We start from the raw sequence: 27,969 nt of genomic DNA on the forward strand, positions 1-27,969 counted from the left end.
ACCACTTTCTGAAGCTAAACCACCAGTTTGTACTGGAGTCTAACTTGACACTCGAGGTCAAAACCTCATTAAGCTGAAATCTGGGTATGTTCTATTTTTCCCAAATGCTCATTTTTGCTGATTCTCTCCCCTTTGCCAGAATAAAGCTGATTACTGGGTGCATTTCTGTTCTGCGTGACACACACTATGACAGGTAGCAGAAAACACTCATCTGCACATGGTTTATGATTCAAACACTAGAGGACACCAGTCTGCAGATCCTGCAGTAAAGAAATCAAATGGATTATGTAGTCAGATTACACATCATCATTTCTGTACTGTGCCCCTCCCACAGGTGTGCTCATTGGTTTGGAATTTTTTAAAAATATTATTTGATTCAGTTGAATCTCTGTTTAACACTTTTTTCTTCTTCTTTTTTTTTTTTTTTTTTTTGACTGAAGCTGCAAAAATGATTGCTTAATCCTCTCTTTAAACCTTTGCTGGTTGCTACTAAGTGGTGTGATTTATAGCCCAGGCAAGACTGGATGGTTTATTACAATGGTGACTCAAGCCTATACATCTTTATAATTATTACCAGGGCAATTGGTGCCATGTTGTGTTGTGAGGCTTGTACAAAAGTGATGAGAACCTTTACTGGTAATTTCTCAGCTTTCCTTTCCTCTGTCCTGCCGAACTTCCATGCAATAATCATTTGAATTTGCAGGACTGACAAATCTGGACAGGGCACAAATTTTGCAGCAGTTCCCTCAGCAGAAGCAGCTCACCAAACTGGAATGCTGAGGGTGAAAAAAAAAGAGAAATTATTTTGTTTTTCTAGCATTTTTGTTCTTCATTTGCAGTGCTTTGGTACCAAAGAGGCATTCTCTCCAGACAATTTGAGCCAAGAATTATCTGTGTTTGTGCAGAGTTTTGGTATCATTGGGCTGAGTCCTGAAAGCTCAAGTTGTCCAAAAGAGGAAAAAGCTACTACTCCTGGATTTTTATAGAAAAACTCAAATGCTTTCAAGTACCAGAGATTCAAAAGTAGAATTTCAGCAGCTGGTGGCCCTCTGCAGAGGCAATGGCACATGGATGGACCTGGCTGTTAGGAATGTGGCTGTGGGACATCCCTGGATTTTGGGCATGGGCTACAGCAAAGGAAAGCAGCTCTGAGAACCTGAGCAGGGCTCCCTGGTGCCTGCAGAAATGTTAGGTTGTATTGCTTGTACATCCTCAGGATTAAGTGATTTAAGTAGATTTTTTGTGCTAATGAAATTTTCTTCTGACTCTAATCTGCAGGAACTGTGGGGGAATTTTATCTTCCTCTGCAGCAAGGGGGAATTCTCCTTCTCCCAGGTTCCTCAGTTTGTTGTAGTTTGCCTGCAAAGACCACCTGGCCTGAGTGGGAGGTCTAGAAAATGAGCAACCACAATGCACAGAACACATCTTTTATTCAGTAAGCAAGCAAGCACAGAAGAATAATGTGTAGTGCTTAATATTCATACAGTACTAAAAATATAAAAATAGAAATAAAATTTCACTGAAAGCATTTTCACTCACAAATATACAAGGAAAAGTGCTGTCAAGCCACATCATGCTACACCACTTGCCAGTGCTGAACTGACAGTTTCCCAACAGAACTGAAACACTAAAAACTAGTCCTTCCTCACAGTTTTTGGTGAGCCTGAACATTTGACTAGCAAAAATGGGCCTCCTGCAGCTGAGAACCTAAAAAGCAGAAATGTCATTACATTATGGAACAATAAAATAATTTGGGAGAGTTCTGTAGTGATAGTAGCCTGCTTCAGGCTGTTTGTGTAGAGACTAAAAAAAGATAAGAGAAATAAACTTGAATCCTGATTATAATCCAGATCAGTCATGGCTAAGAATTCCTGGAATTTATTGTGCATGGATATTTGTGCAATACTCCCACCTGCTGGCATATCCATCAACTCTCTTCCTCGGATGCTGGAGTTCCCTTTGCCTGCTCTACACTGGCACAGATCCTCCCCTTAGGTCTCATGGAGTCCAGAATAACTCATGGACAGAGCTAAGTGCCCTCACCTTTTGGTGGAACTGGAGCTCACCCAGCACCTTAAATCCTGGGGCTGCTCCTAAAGGGAGAAATTCACACTGCAAAGTGATATGGGTTGCAGACTGATTCTTCAAGAAGTCCCTGCACCAGATTCCTGGCTTTTAAGCCCCATTTTGAGGGAGTGACCTAGAGCTGAGAGCTTAAGAATCTTCTGTCTGCTGACCCTGGGCACAAAGCTGAACCGCCTCCATCAGGAAGCCAGTTCTCCATAAAGGCATGGGTGGGATTTGGGACCAGGCTGACAACCAGAGCTGTAAATCAGAACAAGCCCTGTGCACAGAACCTACTCAAATCACACAGGCAAGGGTGTGCAGAGCCTAATGTGAACTCCACTCGGGTCAGTTCCTATTTTGGAATGGGATTTATTTATACTTGGTTATACCTGCTATAAAAATAAATGTGACGATTAACCCCTGAGATCATTCTAGCATACTGTTTTGGCCTGTTACTTGTTTCCCTCAGAAATAAATTTTTATTTGGTTTACTGATGTTTATTTAGGTTCTAGTGACAAACTTTTATAAAACACATTAAATAATCAACGTGGGGCTGAAAAGGTGTACATTCTAGTTGCATATATGATACATACCTTATACCTATATAATACATTCCGTAACAGCTGCATGTTCTAGTATTGTCTGGGGAGTTCTTGCATGTGGACAAAGGACTTAAATACTAGAAGATAAACAGCTGCTCAGGATCAAAGATAATTGCATCTGATATGGTTTACTTAGATTGTTTTTCTTTGTTTAAATCTTATTACACATAATAGCTACAGTAGTTTGTCCAGCAGATTAATAAATGAATGCATAAAGCACTTCTAGCTATATCTGGATATCATAGGCATGCATTTTTTATAAATAAAAATCGAATGTGAGGTCACATTTTCCCATCTTCTGTTTATAAACTAAATCAAATTTCTCATTCATTGAAACAGTGAAGATGTCTTTCCATAGCCCAACTCGTCCTGAAACACAGAGAAAGAACACAAGTCAGAGAGTGGATGCAACAGGACACCAAATACCCACAGTCTAATTGTGCAGGGTACCAAGTATCAGCTGTGAGATTCTGATCAGTCTGGGCTTTCTCTGGAAGCTTAATGAGACCTGAGGCTGTTCTGCTCACCCAATTGCTCTGGCACTACCCTTGCAAAGCCTTCAAAAACCACACATGTCATCAGCTGCACCAGCCCAGTGTTACACAGGAAGAATTCAGATTTGTGGGCCTTAATCAGAAATGAACACAGACTTTGGGTTGGGTGTTCACTTAAATGTGGATTTCTGCTTTCAGTGCAAGCTGTGGCTATTTAATAACTCCAACACCTAACAAGACATTTCACAATCACTGTGCCTCCAGCACCCACTGCTTAGAGACCTATCCAAAAGGTACAGGGAATGTGGGGTGTAAAACTGACTATTGGAGTGTAATGTTTTCATTGCTGATTTCTATTATTTTGTGTCTAGATGTAAGTCCAACAGATGAATTTCCATTTCTCAGCATGGAGAGACTTGTTTGTTAAATATGAGCTTCTGTCTATGAAAGAGAACACGTGCCATGCACTCAAGTTGTGCCACTGACATTTTAATTTTGAACACAAGGAATAGGAAGCTTTTGGGAGATGTAATATGGACACTGAACATCTTCCTCAAATGAATTAATCTAGGGAACCCAACCAATAACATGATCTGGTGACTCTGCTGAACCTACCAGCCAAAGGCAGCAGCCCCTTAACAACTATTTCAATACAGCCCAAAATATATTTAACTCAAACTCAGCCAGGGTTACTTGTGGCTGAATAAGCCTGAGGGAATAGCCAGACTGAGAGGCTCAATTTGCTTCTCATTTATGCTGGAGATAAAGACAAAATCCAGACTTGTTCAACTGGAATAAATGAAAGGAGAATTGGGACTGTGCTACCAGAGTTTAATCATAACAGCAAGAACAAAGCTACATGCAGGGAGCTTAATTATGCATTTGATGCTCAAGAAGAATACCCATTTAATTCAATTACCATTGCTTTTATGCAGCAACTTTAGAGTTGAGACCAAAGACAAAACTGTCTGCAACAAATACATATTACTTACTAACATGATGGTATAGCATGTGTGGCACTTTTTATAAAATCATGGCTTTTCTATAACTCCAGAAGGTATGAAAGTGTCCTGGTTTCTTTTCAGTATCCAAAGGGCAGAATAACCTGACACTGAAAATGCCATTTAGTGTTTTCACCAAGTTTCTCACGTGTTTTTTAAAAATAAATTAAGAAAATGCTGACATCATAAACATCTGATACTAATTTAAATTTTACTCTGGCAACTATAACTGCAAAAACTACAGCATGAAACACAAAACCCTGTGTTTACCATTCAATAATGATAACAAAACATTTTCTTCCTCTGCTTGGTAAAGAAAATCCTTTTATTTCTGAGTCTCCCTAAAAACATGTATGGACAAATGACAAGTTTTACAAATGACATACATACACAGTGGATTATTTGTAACAATTTTTTTTTTCTTTTTTACCATATGAATTGATAGCTTGTCAAAAAGTCACCCACCTGGTTTATGATTTGAATCATGCAACTGCGTAAATTATGATGTGATAAGAGTCAAATACAAGTAACATATCTAATCATTGTTCTGCTTTCACAGCAGTTCAGGGTTATCTTCAGAGTAAAGATCAATGTGCTAAAAGAAAAAAAAAATGAAGAACTAAAATAAAGCAAAATAATAAAGTAAATGTAACTAATGACAAATTAAAATATTTGAAACAAATTACAATCAGCTGTCATGTCATTGCCACCATTCTTTGTCACAAAAACAAACAGAGAAGGAACAAAGCACTGCTAATGAAGCTACATTCTGGAGTAACAAAATATTGTAAAAGCCAAAGACAGCAAAGAAAAGAAATTCAAAATAAGAATATTTATACTAAAAAGCACACAGTGAACAAATGACAAAGTATCACACTAAGTGCTGTAGCTTCCTTCTCTATTACAACATGAAGGCTTCTTTCTGAAATATTTGTAGACTGTAGAAATAAGAAGGTTCATCTGGGCCAACAAGGAGAACAGAATCCTGCTGTTTGTAAAGCCTTGCACCCACACAAGCACCTTCTCTAAGGACCTTGGGATGTCCCAACAAAATGTATGATAATTGAATAAATAACCAGCTAACACAGAATTCGTAGTCAAGAGGGACTGGTAATATTTGGAATTTTCATTAGAGATTGGAAAATAGTTATAAAAATTGCAGCTAGTATAATTTGCAGATCACATGAAGGCTGGCTGAAAGTGGTAGTATGGAAAGGGCTCCTACACACAGGAATCTGAGACCAAAGTATTCCTGTCATAATCCCTGGGTAAGGGACAATAACCTGCAAATTGATTCCTCTGAGAATCTTTGTGGTCATGATAAACATGTGCTTCATGTGTGATGCTGTATCATAAACTGCTATGGGTGGAAAACAAGGGAAAGTTCCAAATAGAACTGGATTAAATTAATGTATGAAGTGATTTTATGTTTGGATAAGGCATAGCAGGGATAACACAGGAACTGACCATCTTAACCTGGTTCCCTCATTTTTAAAAGTCACACAGAGCAGCCCACAGAAAATAATTTGACTGAGCCTAAGTTCACCCTTATGCTTCTCAAGGGCAACTGAAAGGATTTGATTTCTTATCAGGGGAGAGATGTATCAACAGATCACATGGCAGCTTCAGGTTCCTAGAGAAATAATCTTACTAGAATAAACATCTGGAAGATAAACGCATTTTAAACAGCTGAGGTAGGAAAAGAAAATAAAAAGCTTATAAGGGAAGCTGTGGTTCCTTGTAATTTTATGCCTTCCAAATTAGAAATATCTGCTATTCTAGAAAACCTGATCTACTTAAACCCCAGGGCTCAGGCCAGGGTATGAGATGGTATGGGCTTTGGCATGCCAGAGGTCAGGAGGAGCAGTGCAGAGTTCTCAGCACAAAGAGCTGAACCCATCAAAGCAAGACTCTGTGATGGAGTGGTTTGAAATTACTCTGGTAATCTTGGATTCTTCCACCCTTTTCAGTCACTTCTACCTAACCTGATTTCAAAACAACCCAGCCCCTAATTGCACCAGCAGTCAGCTCCCTCCCATCCTTTGCATGGCAATATTTTGCCAACATCTAACACACCCTGGGGGTTACTAAGCTGCTTCTTGTAACTTCTCCAAGAAGAGTTTTGCTGTGGGTTTTAAACATACCCCTGCCAACAGGAAGAGCCTCTGCATTACAGCACTGATCAATGAGCTGATGGCAGTGTTCCACCATGGACTCCAACTGTGCTTTGTCATAAGAAACTCCTAAGAACCTCACCAGCTGCTCAACCATTGTTGCTAGGTCCTGTAAGAGAGCAGTAAAAACACAGGTTATTTCACAACATTAAAAATCACATTTTTACTCATTTTAAAAATTTCAAAGTAAGTTATGTCCCAGTGAGTGTGAAAATACAAGTGCAGAAGATGTAGAAACACCACTGCCTTGAAGTTTCGCCACCTTCCAATTTGCTGGAAAAAAACATTCTGAGTAATTAGAGTAAGGCAGGTTGGCAGAAAGCACAGCCATGTAATCTTCAGATGCTGGAACAGGGAACAACTGAAAACTAATTGTGATGCTTCCTGAGGTAAATAGGTTCAGCAGCCATAAAGTTAAGGGTTACAAATAGTTTTAAAAGTTGTCCCCTCTGTTAAAAAGTTAAGCAACTTACTGTTCTTGATATGCATGTTCTGTATCCCCAAGTTGGCCATCTGTTTGTATTTTCCCAAACAATCCCAGTTCTAGTTCAATCACTTCCTACTTCTGCCCTGTCCCTCACTTTGCTTCCAGCCACCTGCTGCTGCTCCCTGTCAATCAAAAGACACTGCCCCATATGCAAAGTTTCCAGAACTCCCAAAAAACACCTCTTCAGTGGAAGTCCTAACTACCCATGAACTAAGGAGCTGTTGACAAGAGTGGCACCCCTGGACCAATGAGCCCAAATAGAGTTCTGGACGTGCCTGTGAGGTTGGAACTCTCTTTCCTGCCCTTGGACAGGACTGCACGGGAACCTCCTTCCAGCATCGCCTAAGCAAGCAGCAGCAGGTGTCGGCCCCTGGCGACCCCCCCCAATTCTTCAATAAAAGAGCTGCTATTTAATAAAGGCTTTGGCCTGCTCCGTTTATTACACTTCCCACTTCAGAGAACCCTTAACTGATCCCTTTGGAATAAAAGTTACTTTGATTTTGACCTTAGTTAAATAAATGACTAAAAATGTTAGGAGAGCCCTTCTTCCTTTGCCAGCTTCTGGGACTGCATTCATGTAGATGGGATGGATCTGGGGAGGTGGCCTCTGAGAATAAACCTGAATTTATATGTCCAGAATTCCAGGGTTCCTCAATCTGAGTTGCAAGGACAAAATAGTATTATTTATCAGGAAGCAGAAGGATGCTGTGATGCCACCAGCTGGTGAGCACAGTTAGGAATGCATTAATTATTCAAAACCATGGGATTTTGAGTAAACTTTACTTGATCTGATGGTATTACACCTTCTTTTAGAATCCCGCTCCATCAGAAGACTCAGTACAGCTGGAATTATAATTTACCCAGTTTTATTGAGTCTTGTCCTGACTTTTTCTTTTTACAGGTTTAGAAACAGGAGCTGGGTTTTTCCTATGTTTGCATTAGTTTTCCAGTCAAATAAACATTCTGATGTATTTTCATTACCTCTTAAACAGATCATACTGCAATAAGAAATATGTCATATTTCCACTAGATTACTGATTTAAGTGGATTTCTTAGCCAGCATACCATAAGGCCTCAATAATCACATCCACCTTACACTACATAATACCCTCATTGTTTTCAGATTTGTTCCACAGAAAGAAGTAAGAATAATCACAATAAAAAAAAATATTCACAATAAATGCCAAATACATAGGACAAAATAATGATTATATATTTTTTCCATCATTGATACAGCACATACAGCAAAACATTTCTTTTAAATGAGTGTAGCAAGTACTGAACAGTTTCACATCACTGCCTTCTCTGCAAGTAGTTCAGTGCCTGTAGATGCAGGTAGGCTCCCCAGAAAATTAATATGGATATGAAAATGCTTAAAGTCCATAGATGCATCTGAATTTTTAAAGCCATAAAGCTTTAAAAATGGTATCAGGTATTAGGGAGCCCAATATGGATATAAGAAGGTAATTTTGTGCTTTATGTTTTTTAAAAGCTAGGATGCTAAATGTGATTAAAACATCATTTTGCTACATCCAACCTACCTTATGCATATCTTCATACTTGAGAAAAAGCACATTGGCATCCATGTGGTGTTCCCAAAACTCTTGCACGTGTTCAAACCACGAACCATATCCTACTACAAAAACATTATGATTGGCATGAGGAAAATGAACACTTTGGTTATTAAGCCATTTTCAAAAATAAGAAGAAAAAAAAAAAAAGGAAAAAAAAAAGAAATAACTGAAGTGGTTCATAGCCCCAGGAGACCAGTGTCTCATTTTGACCCATGTAATGGGAGACTTAACCCTCCCCCCCAAAACTTTACTCATTTGTTTTCCAGTTCCCTGATTAAGTCCACATTTGCACTGATTTCAGTCAATTGATCTGTCTCTACCAAAGGTTTCTTCAGCCAGACATTCAAGAATCTCTTTTTTTGCCAATATTAGAAGACAACCCCATGAGAAATGCATTCTGCATTTTTCTCTGTTACCAGTGACTAATTCCCACAAAGTACTTCACATAATCAAGGCAGGAGTCAAGTAAATAAGGAGTTTTCCAATTCTTTCCCAATATTTTTTTGGTCAATTTTATCTTTTCAACAAAGCAGCTGCAGAAAAAAATAGAAAACAACTTCTTAGGTTTGTATTTTGAAGCCACCTTTTCTCTTTGAAACAGAATTGTTTCATTCTAGTAACTGAACACTGATGTATCCATTTCTCATGGAATGGGAATAACAAAAATGGAATCTTAGTGCCTTTATAAAAATTGAAAATTGGTTAGTTGAATAAAATTGTTTTCCTATAAAACTGATCTCTGTCCATTGGATGTGTTCGAGTTACCAGGATCCTGCTGAGATGTAAACACCCAGCTAAATGCTAAATGTACTGTATTGTAAACATCCCATTTGCACAATTATGGCCACAGAACATGGTGTGATGTTTTCTTGGCTCTGGGAGGTTGTGATAAAGTCAGGTGGCTGCCAAAATAAAGAGACAAATAACTCTTGGTATACTTACATGGAAAAGAGTGCCTGACCTTTCTGTCTTAGAAAACCTCCTAATGTGTCTTTCTTATGTCTCTGGTCTAGAAGGTCCTGATCAGGGGTACAGGCAAACATCCCATTCTCAGGGAATGCAAATGGAAAACTGAAGGTGAGCTGGAATGGGAGGAGAGCATTAATCCAGCTCAAGTTTGCAGGATAAGGAGCAGCAAAAGTTTTATAAGGCCTGTTAAATAACCTCCATTTGTAGGCTTTACTTTTTTCTTCCCTTTGGTGTTACACAGCTCCTTCAGCATCAGCTCCCCTAAATTCCAAGCTGGCTGCTCTGGATCTAGAGGAGATCCTGCTCTCAGAGCTCAGGGTACCTGGTGAATTCTTAGTGTCACATTAAGGTGACAGAGGAGAAATAAAAGGCAGCAGGGATTCTTTTCTCTTCTTTAGCTAGAGAGTGTGGCAATCCCTTGGTTATTGCACTCTCCTCACAGAGCAGCATTTTTCAGGCAGCAGCTGCCTTCTCATGGGGTCTCACTTGAGCACTCCGGATCAGAAATTTAAATACTGAAGGCATTACCAAGAAAATAACCCCAAACCTGAGGACCAGATACACTCCTGAGAACAGCTGATAGTGAGGAATAACTGAAATCAAATTATGCTGGGAGTATTCACCCCTTCTTAGGAGGTACCTGACAGCCTGCAAACTGAATTTTAGAAGAGCAGACCAGAGTTTTGCTCTGGTTCAGGTGGAAAACTGCAGAACCCAGGGGGTCAGATACTGTAAGGCAAATATTTACAAAAAAGCACAGCTCATAGTTTGACAAATCTCAACCCCCGCAGTGCTATCCATAGCAACCTCCTGGCTGTATATGCAAAACAAATGCACCTTTATCCAGTTCACTTCTGTACTTGCAGAAGGAAAGCAGAGATGAAAATAAATGTGTGCAGAGAGAACAGCTCCTTACACTTGTCATTCATAAACCTTCTGCAGAACTCCTGAAAGGTTCCTCTGTAGCTCATGGTCCTTAGGGAGCGGTGGAACTGGTAATAAGACACCACCAGGTCTTTGGGGTTGCGAGCCATGTATATGACCTGTGATGGGGGGGGAAAATCATCTTATTGAAAGCTTTTTCCTCATCCCAGAGCACTCAGACAAGTGCTGTCAGCAGAGTTAGAGCAAGCACAAGCTCGTTTTCACCTTTGAGTTGCCGTTGTGGAGGTCCGAAGGCAAAAACCGATAGGGCAGGTGGCTTTTGATGAGGCGAGGGGACGTCAGCTCCTAAAACACAGCAGAGAGAATAATTTCCTACTGAGCACTGCTCCACCCTGAGCTGTCCTGAACTGTCACAATTGAGGCCCTACTACAGTGCCTTCCATTCACAAATTCGCTTCCTAACATGAACAACGGTTTGGGACTCAAGATCAGGTCAGGGAGTTACATCTAGTTTTTAAATATCAAAAGGTTGGATAATGTGTTGGAGGTTTTGTCATTTACTTTCAAAGTACTTCCATTTGCAGGACCTTCCCAGAAATAGAATATAACAGTCAAAGCTTCTTATTTCCAGTGATGCCTCCACTAAAAATCCTTGAAAAATATTAGAAGCTGTGAAAGCGTGACCTCTAACTTCTTCCAAATTTTACCTTTGCATTTTATTTTATCCTCAGAATGAGGCCCAAAGGTTTATTTGAGTGTGCAAGCGTCTTTCAAACAGTATTTTTCCTGTAATTTGATCCAAAATTGTCTCATGACACAAATCATGCTCTGCTATTAAAAATGGAATAAATCCATATTTAATCAAGCTGCTAACACACGGCATAGATAAGAATGTGTAATCTCAAACTAAACCTCTTACTATTGCCACCACTTTTTTACAGCAGAGTAGCACTGAGGTCTGGCTGGATTAGATGAAAAAGAAGAGCAATCTCTGACCTCTAAATACTCTCAGCCTAAAGTAGGCTGAGGCTGCAGTTGTCATTGACCACAAGCAGCTTAATTCTATCCCTGCCAGCCTCAGCTTGCTCAGTTCAGCTGCTACAGGATGGCCCTGTGTAGTTTTCCTAATAATTCCAAGATGTGCCTCTGTCAGAAGTGGTTGCAGCAAGGACAAGATCACACTTAATGTGTCATGCAGCTGGACTCCAAGGGACTCTTAACACAGTGGGATTTCATGCAGGATATTCCAGACCCCTCAAACTACATCCACAGTGTCTGTAGAGAGCCAGGACCTGTGGATCTAAAGATCGAGATGTGCAAATTTAGAGCAGTGGGAATACAGATGCATGGATATCTGCATTTTTAGCTACTCTTTCACAAATGCAGGGAAGGAATCAAAGCAAATTTGCCTCATTTGGCCAGCTCCTGTTTACATAAGCAAGAGAGGCCTGGAACTTTGATTCAGAAAACCCACTGATAATAAAGATATTTAGGACATGGAGACACATTTAAAGTATCAAACAGAACACAATGAAGCTTAATAAAAGCAATTTAAAGTGACCTAATAACACTGTGAATCATTGCAATGTTCTGAACATGTCCAGTTATAAAAAGGAGAAGGACACAGGATGAAATAAATGAACTGATAAACATGGAACCAAAGAAAAACACACCCAAATGCTGGAAGACTTTCTTTGCAATAAATTGTACCTTGATGATGTCCAGACCAGGCTGAGGGTACTCTAGGACTGGAAGTTGCTCATCTATATTCATTAGTCCAATCTCATCTGGATCAGCTCCCTGACTCACTAGATACACCACTTCCTGCAGCAAGCCTGTGCCTGCAGGAACCAAACAATGAAAGAGAACAGATTGCATTACAGTTCTTATCTAAACACAGCCATATGAAGGGAGACCTAAACAGAGAAATAATGGCAACTTTTGTCCTCAACAGTCTGCTCTGAGCTAAGTCTATTACTACTGTTTTAAAGTACTATGTCAGCTCTCTTAGTTTTGTTTTGAATACATGTAGGTCTTTCACGCAAAAAACCTCAGGGTTTTTTTTTTTCAGTAACAATTTAAATACACTTTTGTCTCCAAATAACTTAACCTGTGAATTGCAAAACATTTAACAAAAGGTTTCACCTCTGTAGATGTTACCTTGGCAAAACACCACTATTTCCATTTCAGAAACTAAAAAATGAGGCAAGCAGAGGTCAACCAAGTTCACAAAATGCATTAGTGGCTGTGCTGGGAGACATTTATTCTAAATTGCAGGCATGGCTTCTGTTATGCAACGATTTGAGAGTCTATTTATGCCTCCAGGTTATGGAGTGGATAAAGCCCAAACACATCCATGCACAGTGAGTCAGTCACAAGCTTCAGAAGCCCAAATCACCCACCCCTCCCCACTCTGAGGACATTTACAAAGCACCCATTACACATCATGGCCAGTGGCTGCACTTTGGAAAATTAATAGGCACTTCAATTAGACTTTTGGACTATTTCAAAGTGACTTTACCTTCAGGCAGGTAGGGAACCCTCAAAACAGAGATATTTGACCGAGGGGTATGGAGAGAAAGGCTCTTGGTGAGATGGAGGAACAGCATGGGGAGAGATCCCAGCCAGGGGAGGGACCCCACAGCTTAGATGGAAAGTTCCAAGGGTGTGGAAACTGCCAAGGACAGACCCATTATTTAAGAATTGTGAGCACTAAGGAAAGGAGACCAGGATTTATTCACTCTCTGTGTTGCCTAAAGGAACAAGTATTGGTTTCAGAACTGGTTACAAAGCCCAAGGCCACTCCTGCAGCCCAGTCCTTGGAATGATGAGCTGTAAACTCTGAGATCATGACCATTTGAACTTGAAAATAATTTGTGAGTTGCAAGTCACTTGTAGCAGCCACTAGTTAATTCATGTTAACTAACAAGACAAAGAGGCACCTTTGTATGAATCCTGTATGTTCTTCCAACACTCATACACAAAAAAAACCCCAACAAAATAAACCCCCCAAAAAAACAAACCAAAAACCCTACTGTATCATTATTCTGGTTATTTTTTAATCTGAGACAGAAACAGTTAAATGAAACCAGTGTAAGGAGTGAACACAGCCTGTACACAATGTGAAGGAACACACACCTCCAATAATTGTTTTGGATAGCAAGCTCTTCAAGATTCCACTGTTCCCTTACTGATTGATGGGTAAATTAAAAAGGTTTGGGACAGGGGGGGAAAAAAAAAAAAGACATTTTTACATTATCAGCACCCACAGAGACAGCTGTCACACACTTAATACACACTTGCACCCAAGGCTGTTCACTCTGCATTTTTAAGTTCAAGCATATATTTTATGCATTAAAATTAACATTTATACAGTACTTTAGTATCAGTCCTTGTGACTCTGAATGAGCACAATCCTTGTTCTCATTAAATATTTATTCTGACTGGAAACACCCTGGTTCTCTGTAATTTATTTTAGTATTTCCAATTCCACCTGCAAAGAGAAATGCTATTAGAGCAGCCCTGTTTCCACGAAAGGAAAAGAAATAACTCAGTGGGGATACACAATAAACTATTTTTCCTTGCTCAGCTGCTCTCTAGGCAAAATGCTGCCATCTCTATTGTGCCTCTGAATACAGAAGGGCTGCAGGGTTGAGGCAGAGCCACATTGAAACATTGGGAGAGCAGCACATTCCCTCCCAGCTCCCCACAAAATCCAGCAGAAAAGTTAAAAGTGATGGACAGGGAGCACAGCCCCCATGGCCTTACCTGGTTCTGCTCAGACCTGTGGCTGGGCACCAGACCTGGCTTGATTGCCCTCAAATCCACGGAGAACTGCAGAGATGGGAAATGACATATTTCCCATCCAAAGTGGGGGTTTTGGAAATCTCAAAATTCTCCATCTCGAAGTGTTTCCACCAAAACCAGTGACACACAAAAGGAGAAATGCTGGGGCTATCCAATAGGCTGGAATTTCTCCTCCCTACACCTGCAGCAGGATCACTGATCTCAATTCCCCTCAGCCATGAACTCTGTGCTAGTTTTCTCTTTTGTCAGTCACTGTATTAGCCTGGTTTTTCCCACATTAGCACTCAAGTTACTGTGCTTCAGAATTTCAGGGTCTTAATGCAAATAAAAACTAGGGAATTAACTTTTGAGGGAACAGTGATTTTTTTTTTTAACTTGTTACCCTTAATCAATTATTATTTACCACACACACACAGGTTCCAAAAGTTCCAGGTAAAAAAATTATCATTGATCTGTTTTACTGTTTAAAAGAACAAAATAAATCATCACATGCTTATTTTAAAAATAAATAAATCTAAAAGATTTTATATGCATATTTAGACATGTATGACCCACTCACATCTCTACCAGGATTAAAACCAACTGAAATTAAATGTATCAGATATAAATGTCCTTTTGGTTTAGAAAAGATGACTTAACCTAGCAACAGGCAGCCCAAATTCCAGACCTGGCTGCTAGGGCAACATATTCAACCCTGGGAAAACCATCTGGCTGAAAAGCCAGATAAAGTGGGATAATGTACCTATCCACAAGATGGAAAGCCCAAGCCTAGACCTGGGCTAGTAGAATTTATTAAAATGCCATAGTATGATGGGATGTGAGACTTCTGCTGCAGCCCCATCTGTGTGTAAAACATACAGAAAGTTGCCATTTGACCCAGCTGACTTAGTGATCTCTGTGTAGATTTGCAGGAACCACCATTTTATGGATGGAAGGTAAATTCCTGAAACTGAGATTATAAAAGGAGATTATGTGAATAATGCCAGCAAAAATCTCAGTCTGTCACAAAACCCAGCCAGATCTAAATGTCACAGACTTTCTTAGTAAAAGGAAAATTATGGTATCTGTTGAGGTAAATAGGTTCAGCAGCCATAAAATTAAGGGTTACAAATAGTTTTAAGAGTTGTCCCCTTTGTTAAAATGTTAAGCAACTTATCGTTTTTGATATGCATGTTCTGTATCCCCAAGTTGGCCATCTGTTTGTATTTTCCCAAACAATCCCAGTTCTAGTTCAATCACTTCCTACTTCTGCCCTGTCCCTCACTTTGCTTCCGGCCGCCTGCTGCTGCTCCCTGTCAATCAAAAGACACTGCCCCATATGCAAAGTGTCCAGAACTCCCAAAAAACACCTCTTCAGTGGAAGTCCTATAAGGAGCTGTTGAGAAGAGTGACACCCCTGGACCAACAAGCCTCAATTGAGTTCTGGACGTGCCTGTGAGGTTGGAACTCCCTTTCCTGCCCCCGGACAGGACTGCACGGCAATCTCCTTCCAGCGTCGCCTAAGCAAGCAGCAGCAGGTGTCAGCCCCTTGCGACCCCCCCCCAATTCTTCAATAAAAGAGCTGCTATTTAATAAAGGCTTTGGCCCTGCTCTGTGGAACAGAAGAAAAAGGTGAGGCAAGCTAAATAAAAAATGAAAATAAAAGTGTTCAGAGCCTCTGTCTGTACTCCTCAGGTTTCTGGCCCTACTTAGACAATGGATGTTGTGTATCTCCAAAATCTTCACTGCTTCCTCCCTGTGCTGCTGAACACCTGTACATGTGCAAGCACACCTCACTTGGGATGGTACAGCAGGATAAACGCAATAGGATAATCACTGAAAAACAGGATAAACTGCCAGCCTTTGGACATGAGGCATCAAATGCCACAGTAATAAATTCCCAGCAATTCTACCCTCTCTTCTTCCATCTGCAGCATAAGACTGCTCATCCTGCTACCTCTAAGGTCATCTTGCCAAAACAGACATGGAATTCATGAGCACTTATCCAGTTCCACCTAAAATGGAGGCTGTCAGCATCTGAGGAACTTCAGTGCCAAGCACCTGAGAAATGCTCTTCCTGACAAGCTCCTCTGCTATATCAATAAAACACTTCAGGAGAACACAGTGTTCCAGTTTATCATAAAATATCTGGAAAGAGAGGGGGTGGGAAACAGCTGCAAGAAGCTACTGCCTGCCAGAACCTGCAGGTCTTTAGGAGACCTTTTTTAATTATCTGTGAGCCTGTATTGCTACCCTGCACAACAGGAATGTGCTGGTGGGGATGCACTGTGCTTTCCTAACAGCACACAGAAACCAGGACTCATCAAAAATCCCACCACACCCCAGCAGAAATGACTTGGAAACATCTCAGCTGCTCCTTCTACACGCTAGATGTCTTCCAGTGCCAAATTTAGTCATGTAGAAGGGAGAAATATCCTCTAGTGCAGGTGTTCTTTGGCTTCTCTCAGCTCTTTTTGGCCACTGACACCCCCATGCAGTCACCAGACAGGACAGATGTGTTCAAAGTGAAGTGGCAGATAGAAACCTGTAAGATTTCTGGTGAAATTTTGCTTCTTTATGTGGTTTTGAAGGTTGTTTCTTTCAGTTTCTCCTCTCTTACCAGCTAAGACAGGCCAAACCTGCAGCCCAAGGATGCAAAGGCCTTTGGTATATTCCCTTTATGAACTCCTTGTATGGAAACCACATGGAAAATTATAATAAAGAAATACTAATGCTAGTAATCCAGCAATACAAATTAGCTGTACTTTATTTGATCTGCCAGGGCTTCACCAGATTTTGGCTAATCCAATGCAGCAGGCCCATTATGACTCATAACTTTTTTGTAGCATTGGTAGATGCAAGTGCTCATTAAAAGTGAGGGCTTGCCAGACTGGTCTGCAAGTGTCTGTACAGCAGAGTCTCACACCATTGTTCTAATTGCCTGCAAGCTATTCCCCCTGGCTAATTCCAGTGTAAATCTGCAGGTCAGTATGACAGATTCATCTTCACCCTACAGTACTGGAGGGGAAATTAGATTTTTCCATTAGAAGGCAAAAAAGACATTTCCAAAATATTAAAGCATCTCCTCTTGAGGTCTGTATGCTGAACTTCTACAGATTAAAATTCCACCTGAATTAAGAGCAGAGGTTTACATTAACAACTAGGGTTCTAAAAGTAAAAATAATGTATATACCTTGATACTATATTTTCCAATTCTTTTTTCCTAAATGAGACTGGGGATTTAGAATAAAGACTGAAATTGTGATGTTATATTGCCACATTTTTCTTTTTTGACTGACCAATTAAATATCAATTAGAGGGCCAAATTTTCAGAAAGGACTGAATACTCATCTTCTAAGATTAATTCCCCTCTTATATGGCCTAAATGCCACACAGTCAATAGTGACCTGTCAAGGGAATCTGTGGGACACAAGGAACCTGAATTCAGACCTTCTGAAATCAAAGGGGACAACTTAAGATTGAATTTAAAAGATATGTTTAATACACAATTTCCAGCAACATTCAGTAAGCACAGTCTTAGATTTTTAGACTTCCTTATCCATTTATTTTTCTGCTTGCAGCTAGCAGCTTTTAAACCAAAACCAACAGGCTAAATTCTGCAGACATGGGTCCATTAATTCTGAGTTGTGTTTTGAGTATGTTATGCCAGAGGCTATAAACAGCACACTGTGAAAATCTTATTCTGTTTAGGAGGAAAACTTACTTTCTATTTGGTAAAAATGCTGTCACTGAACTGTTTACACACACGTATTATCTACAGAATTATTGCTATTATGTCCCATACAGTATCCTAAAGCACTGCTTTAATGAACTGGTTACAAAGCAGAGCTATTTCTGGCTAATGCATTAGTATTTTATTTTTTTTTTTAAGTGGCCTGAGTCGTGATTCTCCCTTACATTAGCACACTAACTACTCAATAGAGGACAGGATGAGAAGAGCACATTGACCACAGAGTGTGTGGGAGCTGGCACTGACAGCTGGGGCAGCCCCACTGCTGCCCCACACCAAACACCAGCTGGGAGAAAAACCTCCTTTGCAGCATGCTGGGTGCTAAAACTGGAGCAACACCAGCAAATAAAACACAGCAGGACCTGTTCTCTGGCAGGTTTGTGGCACACCCAAATAGTACCTTAACAGCTCTAAGAACCATGGGCCAGGTCCACAGATCTGCTGTTTAAAGCATCAACAGGTCACAAGTTTGCCTTCATTGAAGAATAATGATTTGTGTCTTCAGGCTTGTCCCAACATCCATGACTTCATCACATCCAGGTGTCCTGGATTTTGTCACAGGTCCTTCACAGACAGCTGCTACTGGCTGGTTACAGACTTCTCTTGGTATCAGATATTCAAAGGGAAAACTGTTTTACTTGAATTGAGTCAGACATCTCTTGGTATCAGATATTTAAAGGGAAAAAAATTGTTTTACTCTTCTTGTGAAGCTTTACCTGGGCTGTCCATACCTGTGGATGCTCATCCTGTCCTGTACCAGGTGTCATCACTAATGGAGTAACTTCACACAAACTGCTCCAATCCATTTAAAATTACATCAGCCAAATTAGCTGAAGGAGTTTCTACTTTTGGCATCAACTCATGGAGCAAATTTTGCGTGGGACAAACCAGAATGCATCCACCCAAAATATTGTGTGTTTCATTTTTCTACCAGGAATGAGGAACAGCAGGCTTAGGGCACTAACAAACTTGCACTAGCACAGACACCTTTAAAGGTAGATGTCTGCACATATCCTTAGGTTAATTTTTCTTCCAGTTTCTACTCACCAACCAAACACACTCTCATGGTAAAAGAGAGCACAACATCCACCAGGCTAAAACCAAAAAAAGATAACATGCAACGTGCAGGAACATAGAAATAACAGATAAACCTGCTTGCTTTGACAGAATTACATTTCTCTTCACCCTTCCCACATCTATTCAAGGTTCACCAAGTCTAAAGCCTACCTAGCACATTAAAATGTTTCCCCAGCTGTAACCTGCCCTCCTGCATCCTCTGGCAATTCCATTCTCCCATCTTTTTGGAGCCCATATCAAAAAACACGCCTAAATTGCATAATACATTACCCCAGCAGGAGCTCACAGTCTCCAGCGGAAAGTCTTCCCACTGTGCCTAATATTCCTTTGTTTTCACACATTGTACCAAGGACAACAATACAGGAAAGATCTTTGCTGGGATGACTGGGTCTTAAATTCGTGCTCAAGGACTCCATTACATCAAAAAGGACTGCAAAGTTATCCTTAGCTCCATTGATTTCCAGGACAATTCTATCACTCTGTGTTCTGCTCTACAGTCATAATATGGTCTGTGGGTAAAGGCAGAGCTCTGCTGACTGAGACAGGATCAGAAATCAGGAAACAGCAGGGCACCTCTATTAGACACTGGTATTGAGGTAGATCTCACACCCTCGGCTGTGAACATGCTCCTTTCCCCATACAGTAATTTCAGAAGATGTCTGTCACTACTCAAAATGCAATTCTCTGCCTCATTTTTAACCCTTTCCAGGAAAATGGTTAGGCAAAACCTAATTAATGTGCATTGACACACTTTAGATGGTCAAGTTTCAAGAGCACAGCACACCAATAATATAATGTGAAACAGCTGCAGGTACAGGTTATACAATAAAAAAAACACAACTGCCCAGTCAGCTATTGCTTGTCTTAGGTCAGGGAGTAAAGCATTTTGTCCCACACAGAATCCCACTCCATTTATAGCTGCACTAAGCAAAACCATTCTTCTCAAGGTACCTATATCCCTCCCCATTTAGCTGGACTGCAGTTTTAAGCCAGTTACAGTCCTTTCAATTTTGCTTTTCAGAATCAGAAATGGAAAGAGATCTGTTTGGGAGTATAAAAGGGATCAGCCAATCGATATCACCATGGGTTTGATGCCTAAATATTTGAAATTTTTATACATTTTTCATAATACTGATAATACATGGCTATATAGCTCCTGGTATTTTTCCTATCCTTTCTCTTAGATTTTGGAACAATCAGCTAATCTCCTAACAATTCCTGAAAGACTGGTCTTTAAGAAGAGAACCTTCAAGGACATTTTGTTCTCCAACCAGAATCTGAAAAGACACAACAAAGAAATGGGGCAAATAAGCCCTGGACTAACTCTAATGGGGCAGAACCTGGAGGAAAATTACCTAACCAACTGCTCTTCTAATTGGGCAGTATTTATATAATATTTAATAGTTAAATATTGAATGCAACAATTTAAATAAAATAACATTTGTTAGATATAGAGGGGACAGCTGGTGGGGGGGATCAGGCTCTTCTGCCGTGGCTCAAGCAAAAGGACAAGAGGAAATTCTTAATTCAGTTTCACCCCTGCAATTTGCTACTTTCTCTACAAAAATATACATGGCAAGTGACATCTGTTTGCCCATGAGAACTGCTTACTTTCCATTATCTATGAAAAATTCTTGCAGTGAAGAAACACACCCAGTGGAAAACACAGACAAAAAAATTATATTATTTATCCCAGGTCACAGCATCTGCAGCCATAAAGTCACATGGCATGCCCAGTGTCCCAAAGCTTGCATTGCTTCTAAAACAGCATTTTTGGGACAAAACAAGCTTCTTCCCCTCAGCATGGGGTGTATGATGCACTTGTTGGGTATAATGCCCAACAAGAGAAAAGCCTTCATTTAATAAGACTAAATAATAAGAATTTTTTAAAAATAAGCATTTTGCTTCCTTTCATTAGTATCTTCATGGTGATAAATGAACATTAACATGAAATGAGAATGACTGTCTGGTGGGTCTGGCTGATCTACATAACTTTCTAATTCTTTAGTCTCTGAGGTCATTATCACTTAATATATTCAATTGTGACTTCACATGTTCAGAATACACTTTTTACCCAGGGTAAAACCTTTTGTTTTTTTTTTTCTTTTTTTCTCCTACACCTATTTACAAAAAGAAAAACCAAGTTGAGTTTTGCACTACTTAACAGCAGGGAAGCAATTATGCTACATTTGCACAAGACCCAGCAAAACTTATTAGATAACTGGAGAATTCTTTGTCTTCTGAACTATCTGTTCTGCCTCTAGTAACATCTCTTCACTGGTTTGATAAAAGGGTCACCAGAGAAACATTGCTATCTAGATAATAAAAGGAGTTTCCCTTTAACCACAGATTTTTTTTCTCTGTTTTTATTTCAAGTTTGAGGCACATAAGAACTTACTCAACTCTACTCACACTGAAATCAAGTCAAATGCATCAGTGGCAAATTTTACATTGTCTTCAATTACCTATTTTTCAGTAGTTTTATTTATAATTTCTTGCCTAGCAGCATTTAGGAGTGAGTCAATACCTGAAGGCATTTTGAGCTATATATGAATAAAAAGACCCATTTCAGGAGGACTTTCAAAGCACAGGAACCCAGTGGCTCTAACCTCCAGAAATATTAATCTATAGGAGTCACTTTCTGCACCTGAATGGTCCTTGATGGAGTGAGCTTAAGCTGTGGAGTATTTACTCCTCTCAGTGGTGGAAGGAACATAATTTTAGTCACCAAGAGCATGAAATCAGATCCAAATACTGACCCTGTCCATCAGTCCCTAAAGAGACAGCTCACATAGCATATCTCTATCACACAGTGCAGTTTGCTGCTCCCTTCCTGTTTGATAAAGGATTCCATTCATTCTAGCCAGCTGGTAGGGGAATTCATGCACATTCATCTGCTATTAAAACAGAGCAATTTCTGAGCTTTATACCTTGCTTAAAGAAGCCAAATAACTGTGGTGTTATTGTCAGGGAGAAAAAGTTACATGCTCTATTCTGATTTTAAAGATATCAACTTGTTTATCCAGATTTATGAAACTAACAGAGATTTCTCACCATTCCATGCCACAGAGCATAATCTTCCTTCAAAAACCAGAGGTGAAAGGAAAAGAATCCCAAATGTATTTTGTGTAATAATTTTGATTTTTAAGCCAGCCTCATGATTTCTTGAGGCATGCCTCTGGGCCAGTAACATTTGCATTAATTCTTTAAATGAAAATGGTTTAAGCCCAAGGCAACAAAATTCTGCAGAGGTTATAGCACTATAAATCCAGCACAGCAGAATTTTACTCTTTTGCAACTGCAGAGCTGTTGTTACAAAACAATGCCAACGAAACTGCTGGGAGAAATTCCAGATGAGAACACTGGAAATTAAGGCAAGTCAACTAATTTATCACACATGGATGCTTGTGTCCCCTGAGGAGCCTTTGTCACAAAGGCCACTCAGACCTGCCATTAGGAGGGAAACCTCTGCAATCCACTGCAGCTGCCACATGTCCCTCTGACAGCTCCCAGCCCAGTCTCCCACAGCTCAGGAACATCCTTTCAGGCTGATTCTCCTCCCAGTTGTGACAGTGCAAAGCAGGGCTGGCTGTCAGCAGTGTTCCACCTGGGCACATCACATCTGCAGCCACGGGAACTTAGCCATGCAATAATACTCTGTATATTGAATAATGAGACTGTTACTGTGAAGTACAGTCATACCAATCTCACCTGTAAATATAACCTCATTGAGGAGATTTTTACAGTCTGTGGTAAACATGAAAAGCAGGGCTGAACAATGTAAACAAAGCAGATTTTGGCATAGTTACTAGGTACATTTTCTTTGTATTTCTTTACTCAAGATTTTGCCAATCTGTTTTATAACATGGTCCCACAGACAGCTAAGGCTCATTGGAAGGGGAAGAAACAAGAGGCCAAAGAAAAGAAATCCTTCAACCAACTTCACACCAAAACAAAATGCACATATGTCTACATCTCCAGTGGTTCCAGCCTGCAATGCACTGCCAGAGGCATGACCTGTACAAACAGAACCTCTCAAACAAATATGAAATGGACAACTCAAACTGACTTTTCCTGGTTCATTTCACCAACACCAGAGGTGAGTGTGAAAGAATTCCAAAGAGGAGAACCCAGTAAATATGCACACAGGAAAGCTGTCCTTGGAATGACCCCAAACTCACTAAGGCAAAGGTCTAGAGCCATCATATTCCCAAAAAGCCAAAGGGTAGTTAAAAAATCCAGTGCTACAAGGGAAATTGAGAATCTATAGAAAGACACCCCAAATTAGTTAAGGCCATAAACAACACTTCCTCTTTCAACCCATTGTCTGGCACCAAATGCAGATTCTTTTGAACTGGCTGGACTTGAAGCTGATATTTGCTCAACAAGTGACATTTTTTCACACAGAACTCCAAAAGATTATTTGGCAAAATAATCACCATGGGAGAGAGAGCTTCATTATTAATGCCAACAGCTCACTTTCTCAAATTACCAGTTTTGCAAAAGGCATGAACTTGTGGGTTTTGACCCAAGAATGCACAGTACAAATTCATTTAGAACACACACAAGATGGTATTAAGGGAGCTGCTGTGCACCACTTCTGAGTATGCACATGGACAGATCACATCCCTTAGAGTGACACTGTAAGACACAGTAAAACACTGAGTGAACCTGAACCAAGCACTACACTTTAGGGATTGATTTAATTCCACTGGAATCACTGATGCTAGCAAACAGCTAACCTGGCTCTTAGCATGGTGACTGAGGGAATAAAATGAAAACATTTGCTTCTCCATTAGTTCTGCAGCTTAAGTTCACAGACAAGAATTTCAATTTTCAAGTGGGGTACAGGAAATCCACAGGATGAGGAGTTCAACACAAGTTGTGACAGAGGCACAGTGCTCCCTATAAACAGTGCATCTGTATATTATCTGTAGTGTGAACTCCAATTATTTAATGCTACAGACAATGGCATTCTGGTTTACATTTTCTCCTGCAAATCTGTATGTCCCACTCAGCCTGCCCACTCTACACTCCAAAGTTATGTGGAAGATGAAAGTTTTGACTTAATTTCTTCAGTAACACACCTGATTTTAAATTATCCATCACAACAAAAAAAAATTCTGTAATTACAGTGCTCCCATATGTGCAAACACAGACACACATTCATGTATCTGAGTTTAGATTTTAGGCATAAAGTTTCTCATAGTCCAGAAGCTCCCAAAAGCTGTTACCATTGATTGGGCACAGGTGTTAAGAATAATTAAAGATATCAGGGCAATCATTATTCAGCCATCCACCAGTGGAAATCACATTAAAGCAGAGTCACTTTCCATTAGGCTTATTACATTACTGCCAGTAAGGCCACTGGTACATTTGATTTTCTACCATTATTGGAACAGCTTCTTCCTGGGTCACTCCCAATTTACCAATAACTATTTCCAAGCACCACCTTCATTTCACATGTTTGGAGCTGCATTGTCTATTCCTGGGACAGCTGAAGCAGTCCCAGCCCTATGAGCCACTTGTGGATTTTCTTTGCCAGAGAAGTCACCATATGGTCAACAGCTACTGCTGGAGCCTTCTGCTTGTAGCCACAGGCTCTGGCCTCTCACACATCCAGCACACAGACTTGTTTGGGTGTTTTCCACAGTTTGAGCAGATGGAGAGCTGCTGCTACACTGAACAAAGCTGATTTCCTTAGGAATGAGAAAAAGTTTTCTGCTGGACCTATTTGACATTGGTGCATTTTTCTTGCTCGAAGTATTGTTCAAAAACAATTTATTCACAGAAACTAGATAAGTGGTCCCAGCCATGCTCTACCTCTAAAAATTACCAAAAACAATCCAAACCCTTTCAGCCCAAATAATTACATTTTGTGCACAAAATCTGTTTTGTGAACCTATATTTTTTCATTGCAGCAACATCATGAAAATTCTGATTAGGTCCAGTAAACAAAAAAACATCTTCAGTATTGAGAGGCAGAAAGATGAAGTTGCAGTTAGGGTAATGGTCTTCTGGATTTAATTCCTGGCTTTGCTGTGGACTTTCTGCATGACCTTGGCTAAATCAGTGGGAACCATCCTAGGGAAGCCCAGTTTCTGCTGCCATGCCTGTCCCTAGCCAGCCTTAAATCAGCTGTAAGCTACAGAGGAGCAGCTGACAAAACAACCTTCCAAGGGTCTTGGTAGAATTTGGGCTACAAGAAGGTGGAGCTTGAAGATGCTATTATTGTCCAGAGCCTATTCCCTCAACAAGGACATCAGATTACTCACCCTGCAAGCATTCTCTTTCCTGGCAAATAAAATCCTGTTTTGATCTTCAGGCTGCTCCTCCAGCTCATCCACACAATACTGCACCTTCAGTTTTGTCACCCCATTTCTCACCCATCTTTTACTTCTCCCAGTAAAACTTCTTGTAGCATGTCCATTTTCTAAGTGGGCAGCTCCTTTCACTGGGGCCCCAAAAGATCTCATATTATGTAGCTATAAGCACAAAGTAGCAAATGAAATATGATTATGCAGGCTGGCTTTCCACAGCCAACTGTCTAGCCATCAAAACTAAGCTATTGCCAGCTATTGACATTGAGATTGGCTGAGGATATTTAACAAGACTCCACTACGAAATTGGGGTGCAATTCCACAAGAACATTGTAGCTGCATATTCTCAAAACTGAAATCCTAAACCACAAAGAATATAATAGTGTTGGTGCTGCATGCTATAAATCTTGAAGAGGACATTTAAAAGAACAGTTTAAATGTAGCTGTCTACTCCTAATCCTAGTATTTTGAGAGCCATCCATCTACATATTTTCTATTTTCAAATGCGTTATCTGTCAAGCTTTTGCCAGTCTTTAAGGCATAGTTAGTAACAAAATATCAAAAAATGTAAAGACAAATGCTTGAAACTGCTTGAGAAACTATGAAACATAATAGATACTACACTGTAGAAATGTGTGTGCTTGAAGCAGCACACCAGGAAATTGAAAACCATTAGCCATTCACACAGCAAACAATGAAGTAAGTCAGAAACCTACAATACTGAAACATCCTTTTACAAGGGCATTTACAGAGCTGACATCTGTTATCTCCAGTGGACTTTGGATTTCCTAGAAAGAGATCATCTCATTGTCAGGAAAAAAGTCACTCAAGAATGCACTTACAAAAGAGTTTATCTGATTTGATCAGGTGGGGTACAAAGCTCCCATATTGCCTATCCCTTTGCAGGCAGCACTGCAGCCATGGTAATTCTCTTTACATATTTTTGCTTGGAAATGGAGAGGATAAAAAAATCAAGAAAAATGGCATTACAAGCAGACACCCAAACGGTGTGCAACAGCCAAAGGATGCATTTACTGGACCAAACATTCACTTGCACTGCAAACAGGAGGCCTTTCTGGTGATTCAGACAGTGCAGCAAGAACTGCTTGGAGCACATGTTCTCCCATGATCTGGGCAGCCTCGGGAGTGCAGCACAGAGGGAAGGCTGTGGAGCACACACCAGACCTGTGCACCACAGCAGGCATTCACACTGAGGCACAGACCTGCCCTGTTCATCTTGGCTGAGAGAGATTCCCTTGCCTGGAGCAGCATCACCACACTGCAGTGGGTCGGCACGACCCCGGTGGGGTCACTGGGGCAGCGCTGGGTGTGTGCCCACCCTCCGTGGGCCCCCCTGTCAGGGTCCCAACCCCCTCCTGCCCGGGACAGGCTCTCAGCTCTGCAGAGCTGCGGGGGCTGCTGGGCTCAGAGCACCACAGCTGGCCACAGGGCACCACAGCTGGCCACAGGGCTCTATTCCTGAACACCATCCCCGGATACAGGGTACCATCCTTGGACACCGGGCTCCAACCCTGGCTCCATCCCTGGCGCCAGAGCTCCATCCCCGGATACAGGGTACCATCCTTGCATACAGAGCACTGCACCATGCCCAGCCCCAGGGCTCCATCCCCGGATACACGGTACCATCCTTGCATACAGGGCTCCATCCCCGGATACAGGGCACCATAGCCAGGCACACCCGCGGTGGAGAACGGACTCAGGCCTCGCCTCCACATCCCACAGGGGCCCGCTCCCTGTCCCGGCTGCCCTGCGAGCGAGGAGAGGAGGACGAGGAAGAGGAGGAGGAGCAGGAGCCGCCCCAGCCGCGGCAGCCCCGGCCCGCCCGCCTACCTGATTTGGGGTAGGTGACAATCCAGACGTCGCTGTCCCTCACCGGGAAATTGGCGATCTCCTCCATCTTCCCGCGGCAGAAGGGCGGCAGCCGCACCCCATTGTACTCGAAGTACTTGCTCTCGAACTCGCACGGCGTGCTGGGGGTCTCGGCCTCGCTCTCCGCCATCCTCTTCCCGCGGGAAGGCCGAGGGGCGCGGGCCGCGGGCGCTCCGCCGGCAGGGAGGAGGGAGGGAGGGAGGAGGGAGGGATGGAGGGATGGAGGAAGGGAAGGGGAGGGGAGGGAAGGGGCGGGCGAGCGGCGGGCGCGGCCCCCGGCACAGCCCCGCGCACGGCGGGCGGGGGTCCGCGCACGGTGATGTCACTGCGGGGAGGGATGTAGGGCCGGCAGGGAGGGAGGGATGCGGGCAGGGATGCAGGGAGGGATACAGGGATGGATGCAGGGATGCAGGGATGGATGGATGGATGGATGGATGGATGGATGGATGGATGGATGGATGGATGGATGGATGGATGGATGGAGGGAGGGATGGATGCAGGGATGGATGCAGGAATGGATGCAGGGATGGATGGATGGATGCAGGGATGGATGCAGGGATGGATGCAGGGATGGATGGATGGATGCAGGGATGGATGGATGGATGGATGGATGGATGGATGGATGGATGGATGGATGGATGGATGGATGGATGGATGGATGGATGATGGATGGTTGGATGGTTGGATGCTGGCCTCCCCTCCTCCCTCTCCTCCCTGCTCTCCTCCATCCCCATCACAGCAGGGTGATGGGGTGCTGGCAGCACCTGCACTGTCCCCGTTCCCCAGCCGTGGCGGTGTGGGCGCTGTGGCAGTGTCAACGCCTGGGAGAGGGCAGGTGGGAGGCTGGGCAGTGCAGGGGAGACGTGTGAGCTGCAGAGCCACGTGCACCAG

At 41.6% G+C, this 27,969-nt stretch overlaps 2 protein-coding genes and 1 long non-coding RNA gene across 4 annotated transcripts in view; all 3 read right to left on the bottom strand.

Moving 5' to 3' along the window:
- EFCAB6 (EF-hand calcium binding domain 6) overlaps positions 1-2,681 on the bottom strand; it is a gene marked incomplete at both ends in the record, with an annotated part of 89,100 nt that extends 86,419 nt beyond the window's left edge. The window contains 2 exon segments of the mRNA XM_079303078.1: positions 1,267-1,390; positions 2,662-2,681. Coding sequence (XP_079159204.1) covers positions 1,267-1,390; positions 2,662-2,681 — 144 coding nt within the window.
- LOC306801114 overlaps positions 1-27,969 on the bottom strand; it is a 212,035-nt gene that overhangs the window by 160,625 nt on the left and 23,441 nt on the right. The window lies entirely within an intron of this gene.
- SULT4A1 (sulfotransferase family 4A member 1) lies at positions 1,412-27,758 on the bottom strand. 2 transcript variants are annotated; one of them, XR_013773975.1, is made up of 8 exons: positions 27,040-27,365; positions 11,965-12,095; positions 10,519-10,599; positions 10,286-10,412; positions 8,368-8,462; positions 6,310-6,448; positions 4,631-4,760; positions 1,412-3,039 (listed from the first exon to the last, which is right to left on the bottom strand). XR_013773975.1 is itself a non-coding variant. In XM_079303829.1 (7 exons), exons 1-7 carry the CDS (start codon positions 27,206-27,208, stop codon positions 2,927-2,929), a joined length of 855 nt encoding a protein of 284 aa, XP_079159955.1. In that variant the 5' UTR covers positions 27,209-27,758; the 3' UTR covers positions 1,412-2,926. The 2 variants fall into 2 exon arrangements, 1 of the variants encoding a protein (XP_079159955.1); XM_079303829.1 differs by lacking the exon at positions 4,631-4,760 and having other exon boundaries at positions 27,040-27,758.

The sequence above is a fragment of the Erithacus rubecula genome, assembly GCF_903797595.1.
Source record: "Erithacus rubecula genome assembly, chromosome: 4".
Classification (NCBI taxonomy): domain Eukaryota; kingdom Metazoa; phylum Chordata; class Aves; order Passeriformes; family Muscicapidae; genus Erithacus; species Erithacus rubecula.

Coding starts and splice junctions, on each gene's coding strand:
- SULT4A1 (XM_079303829.1), bottom strand. CDS start 27,208: ATGGCGGAGAGCGAGGCCGAGACCCCCAGCACGCCGTGCGAGTTCGAG. Junction 10,413..10,518: donor TCCACAACGGCAACTCAAAG/GTGAAAACGAGC, acceptor CCCCCATCACAG/GTCATATACATGGCTCGCAA. Junction 8,463..10,285: donor AAGGTTTATGAATGACAAGT/GTAAGGAGCTGT, acceptor ATGTTTTTGTAG/TAGGATATGGTTCGTGGTTT.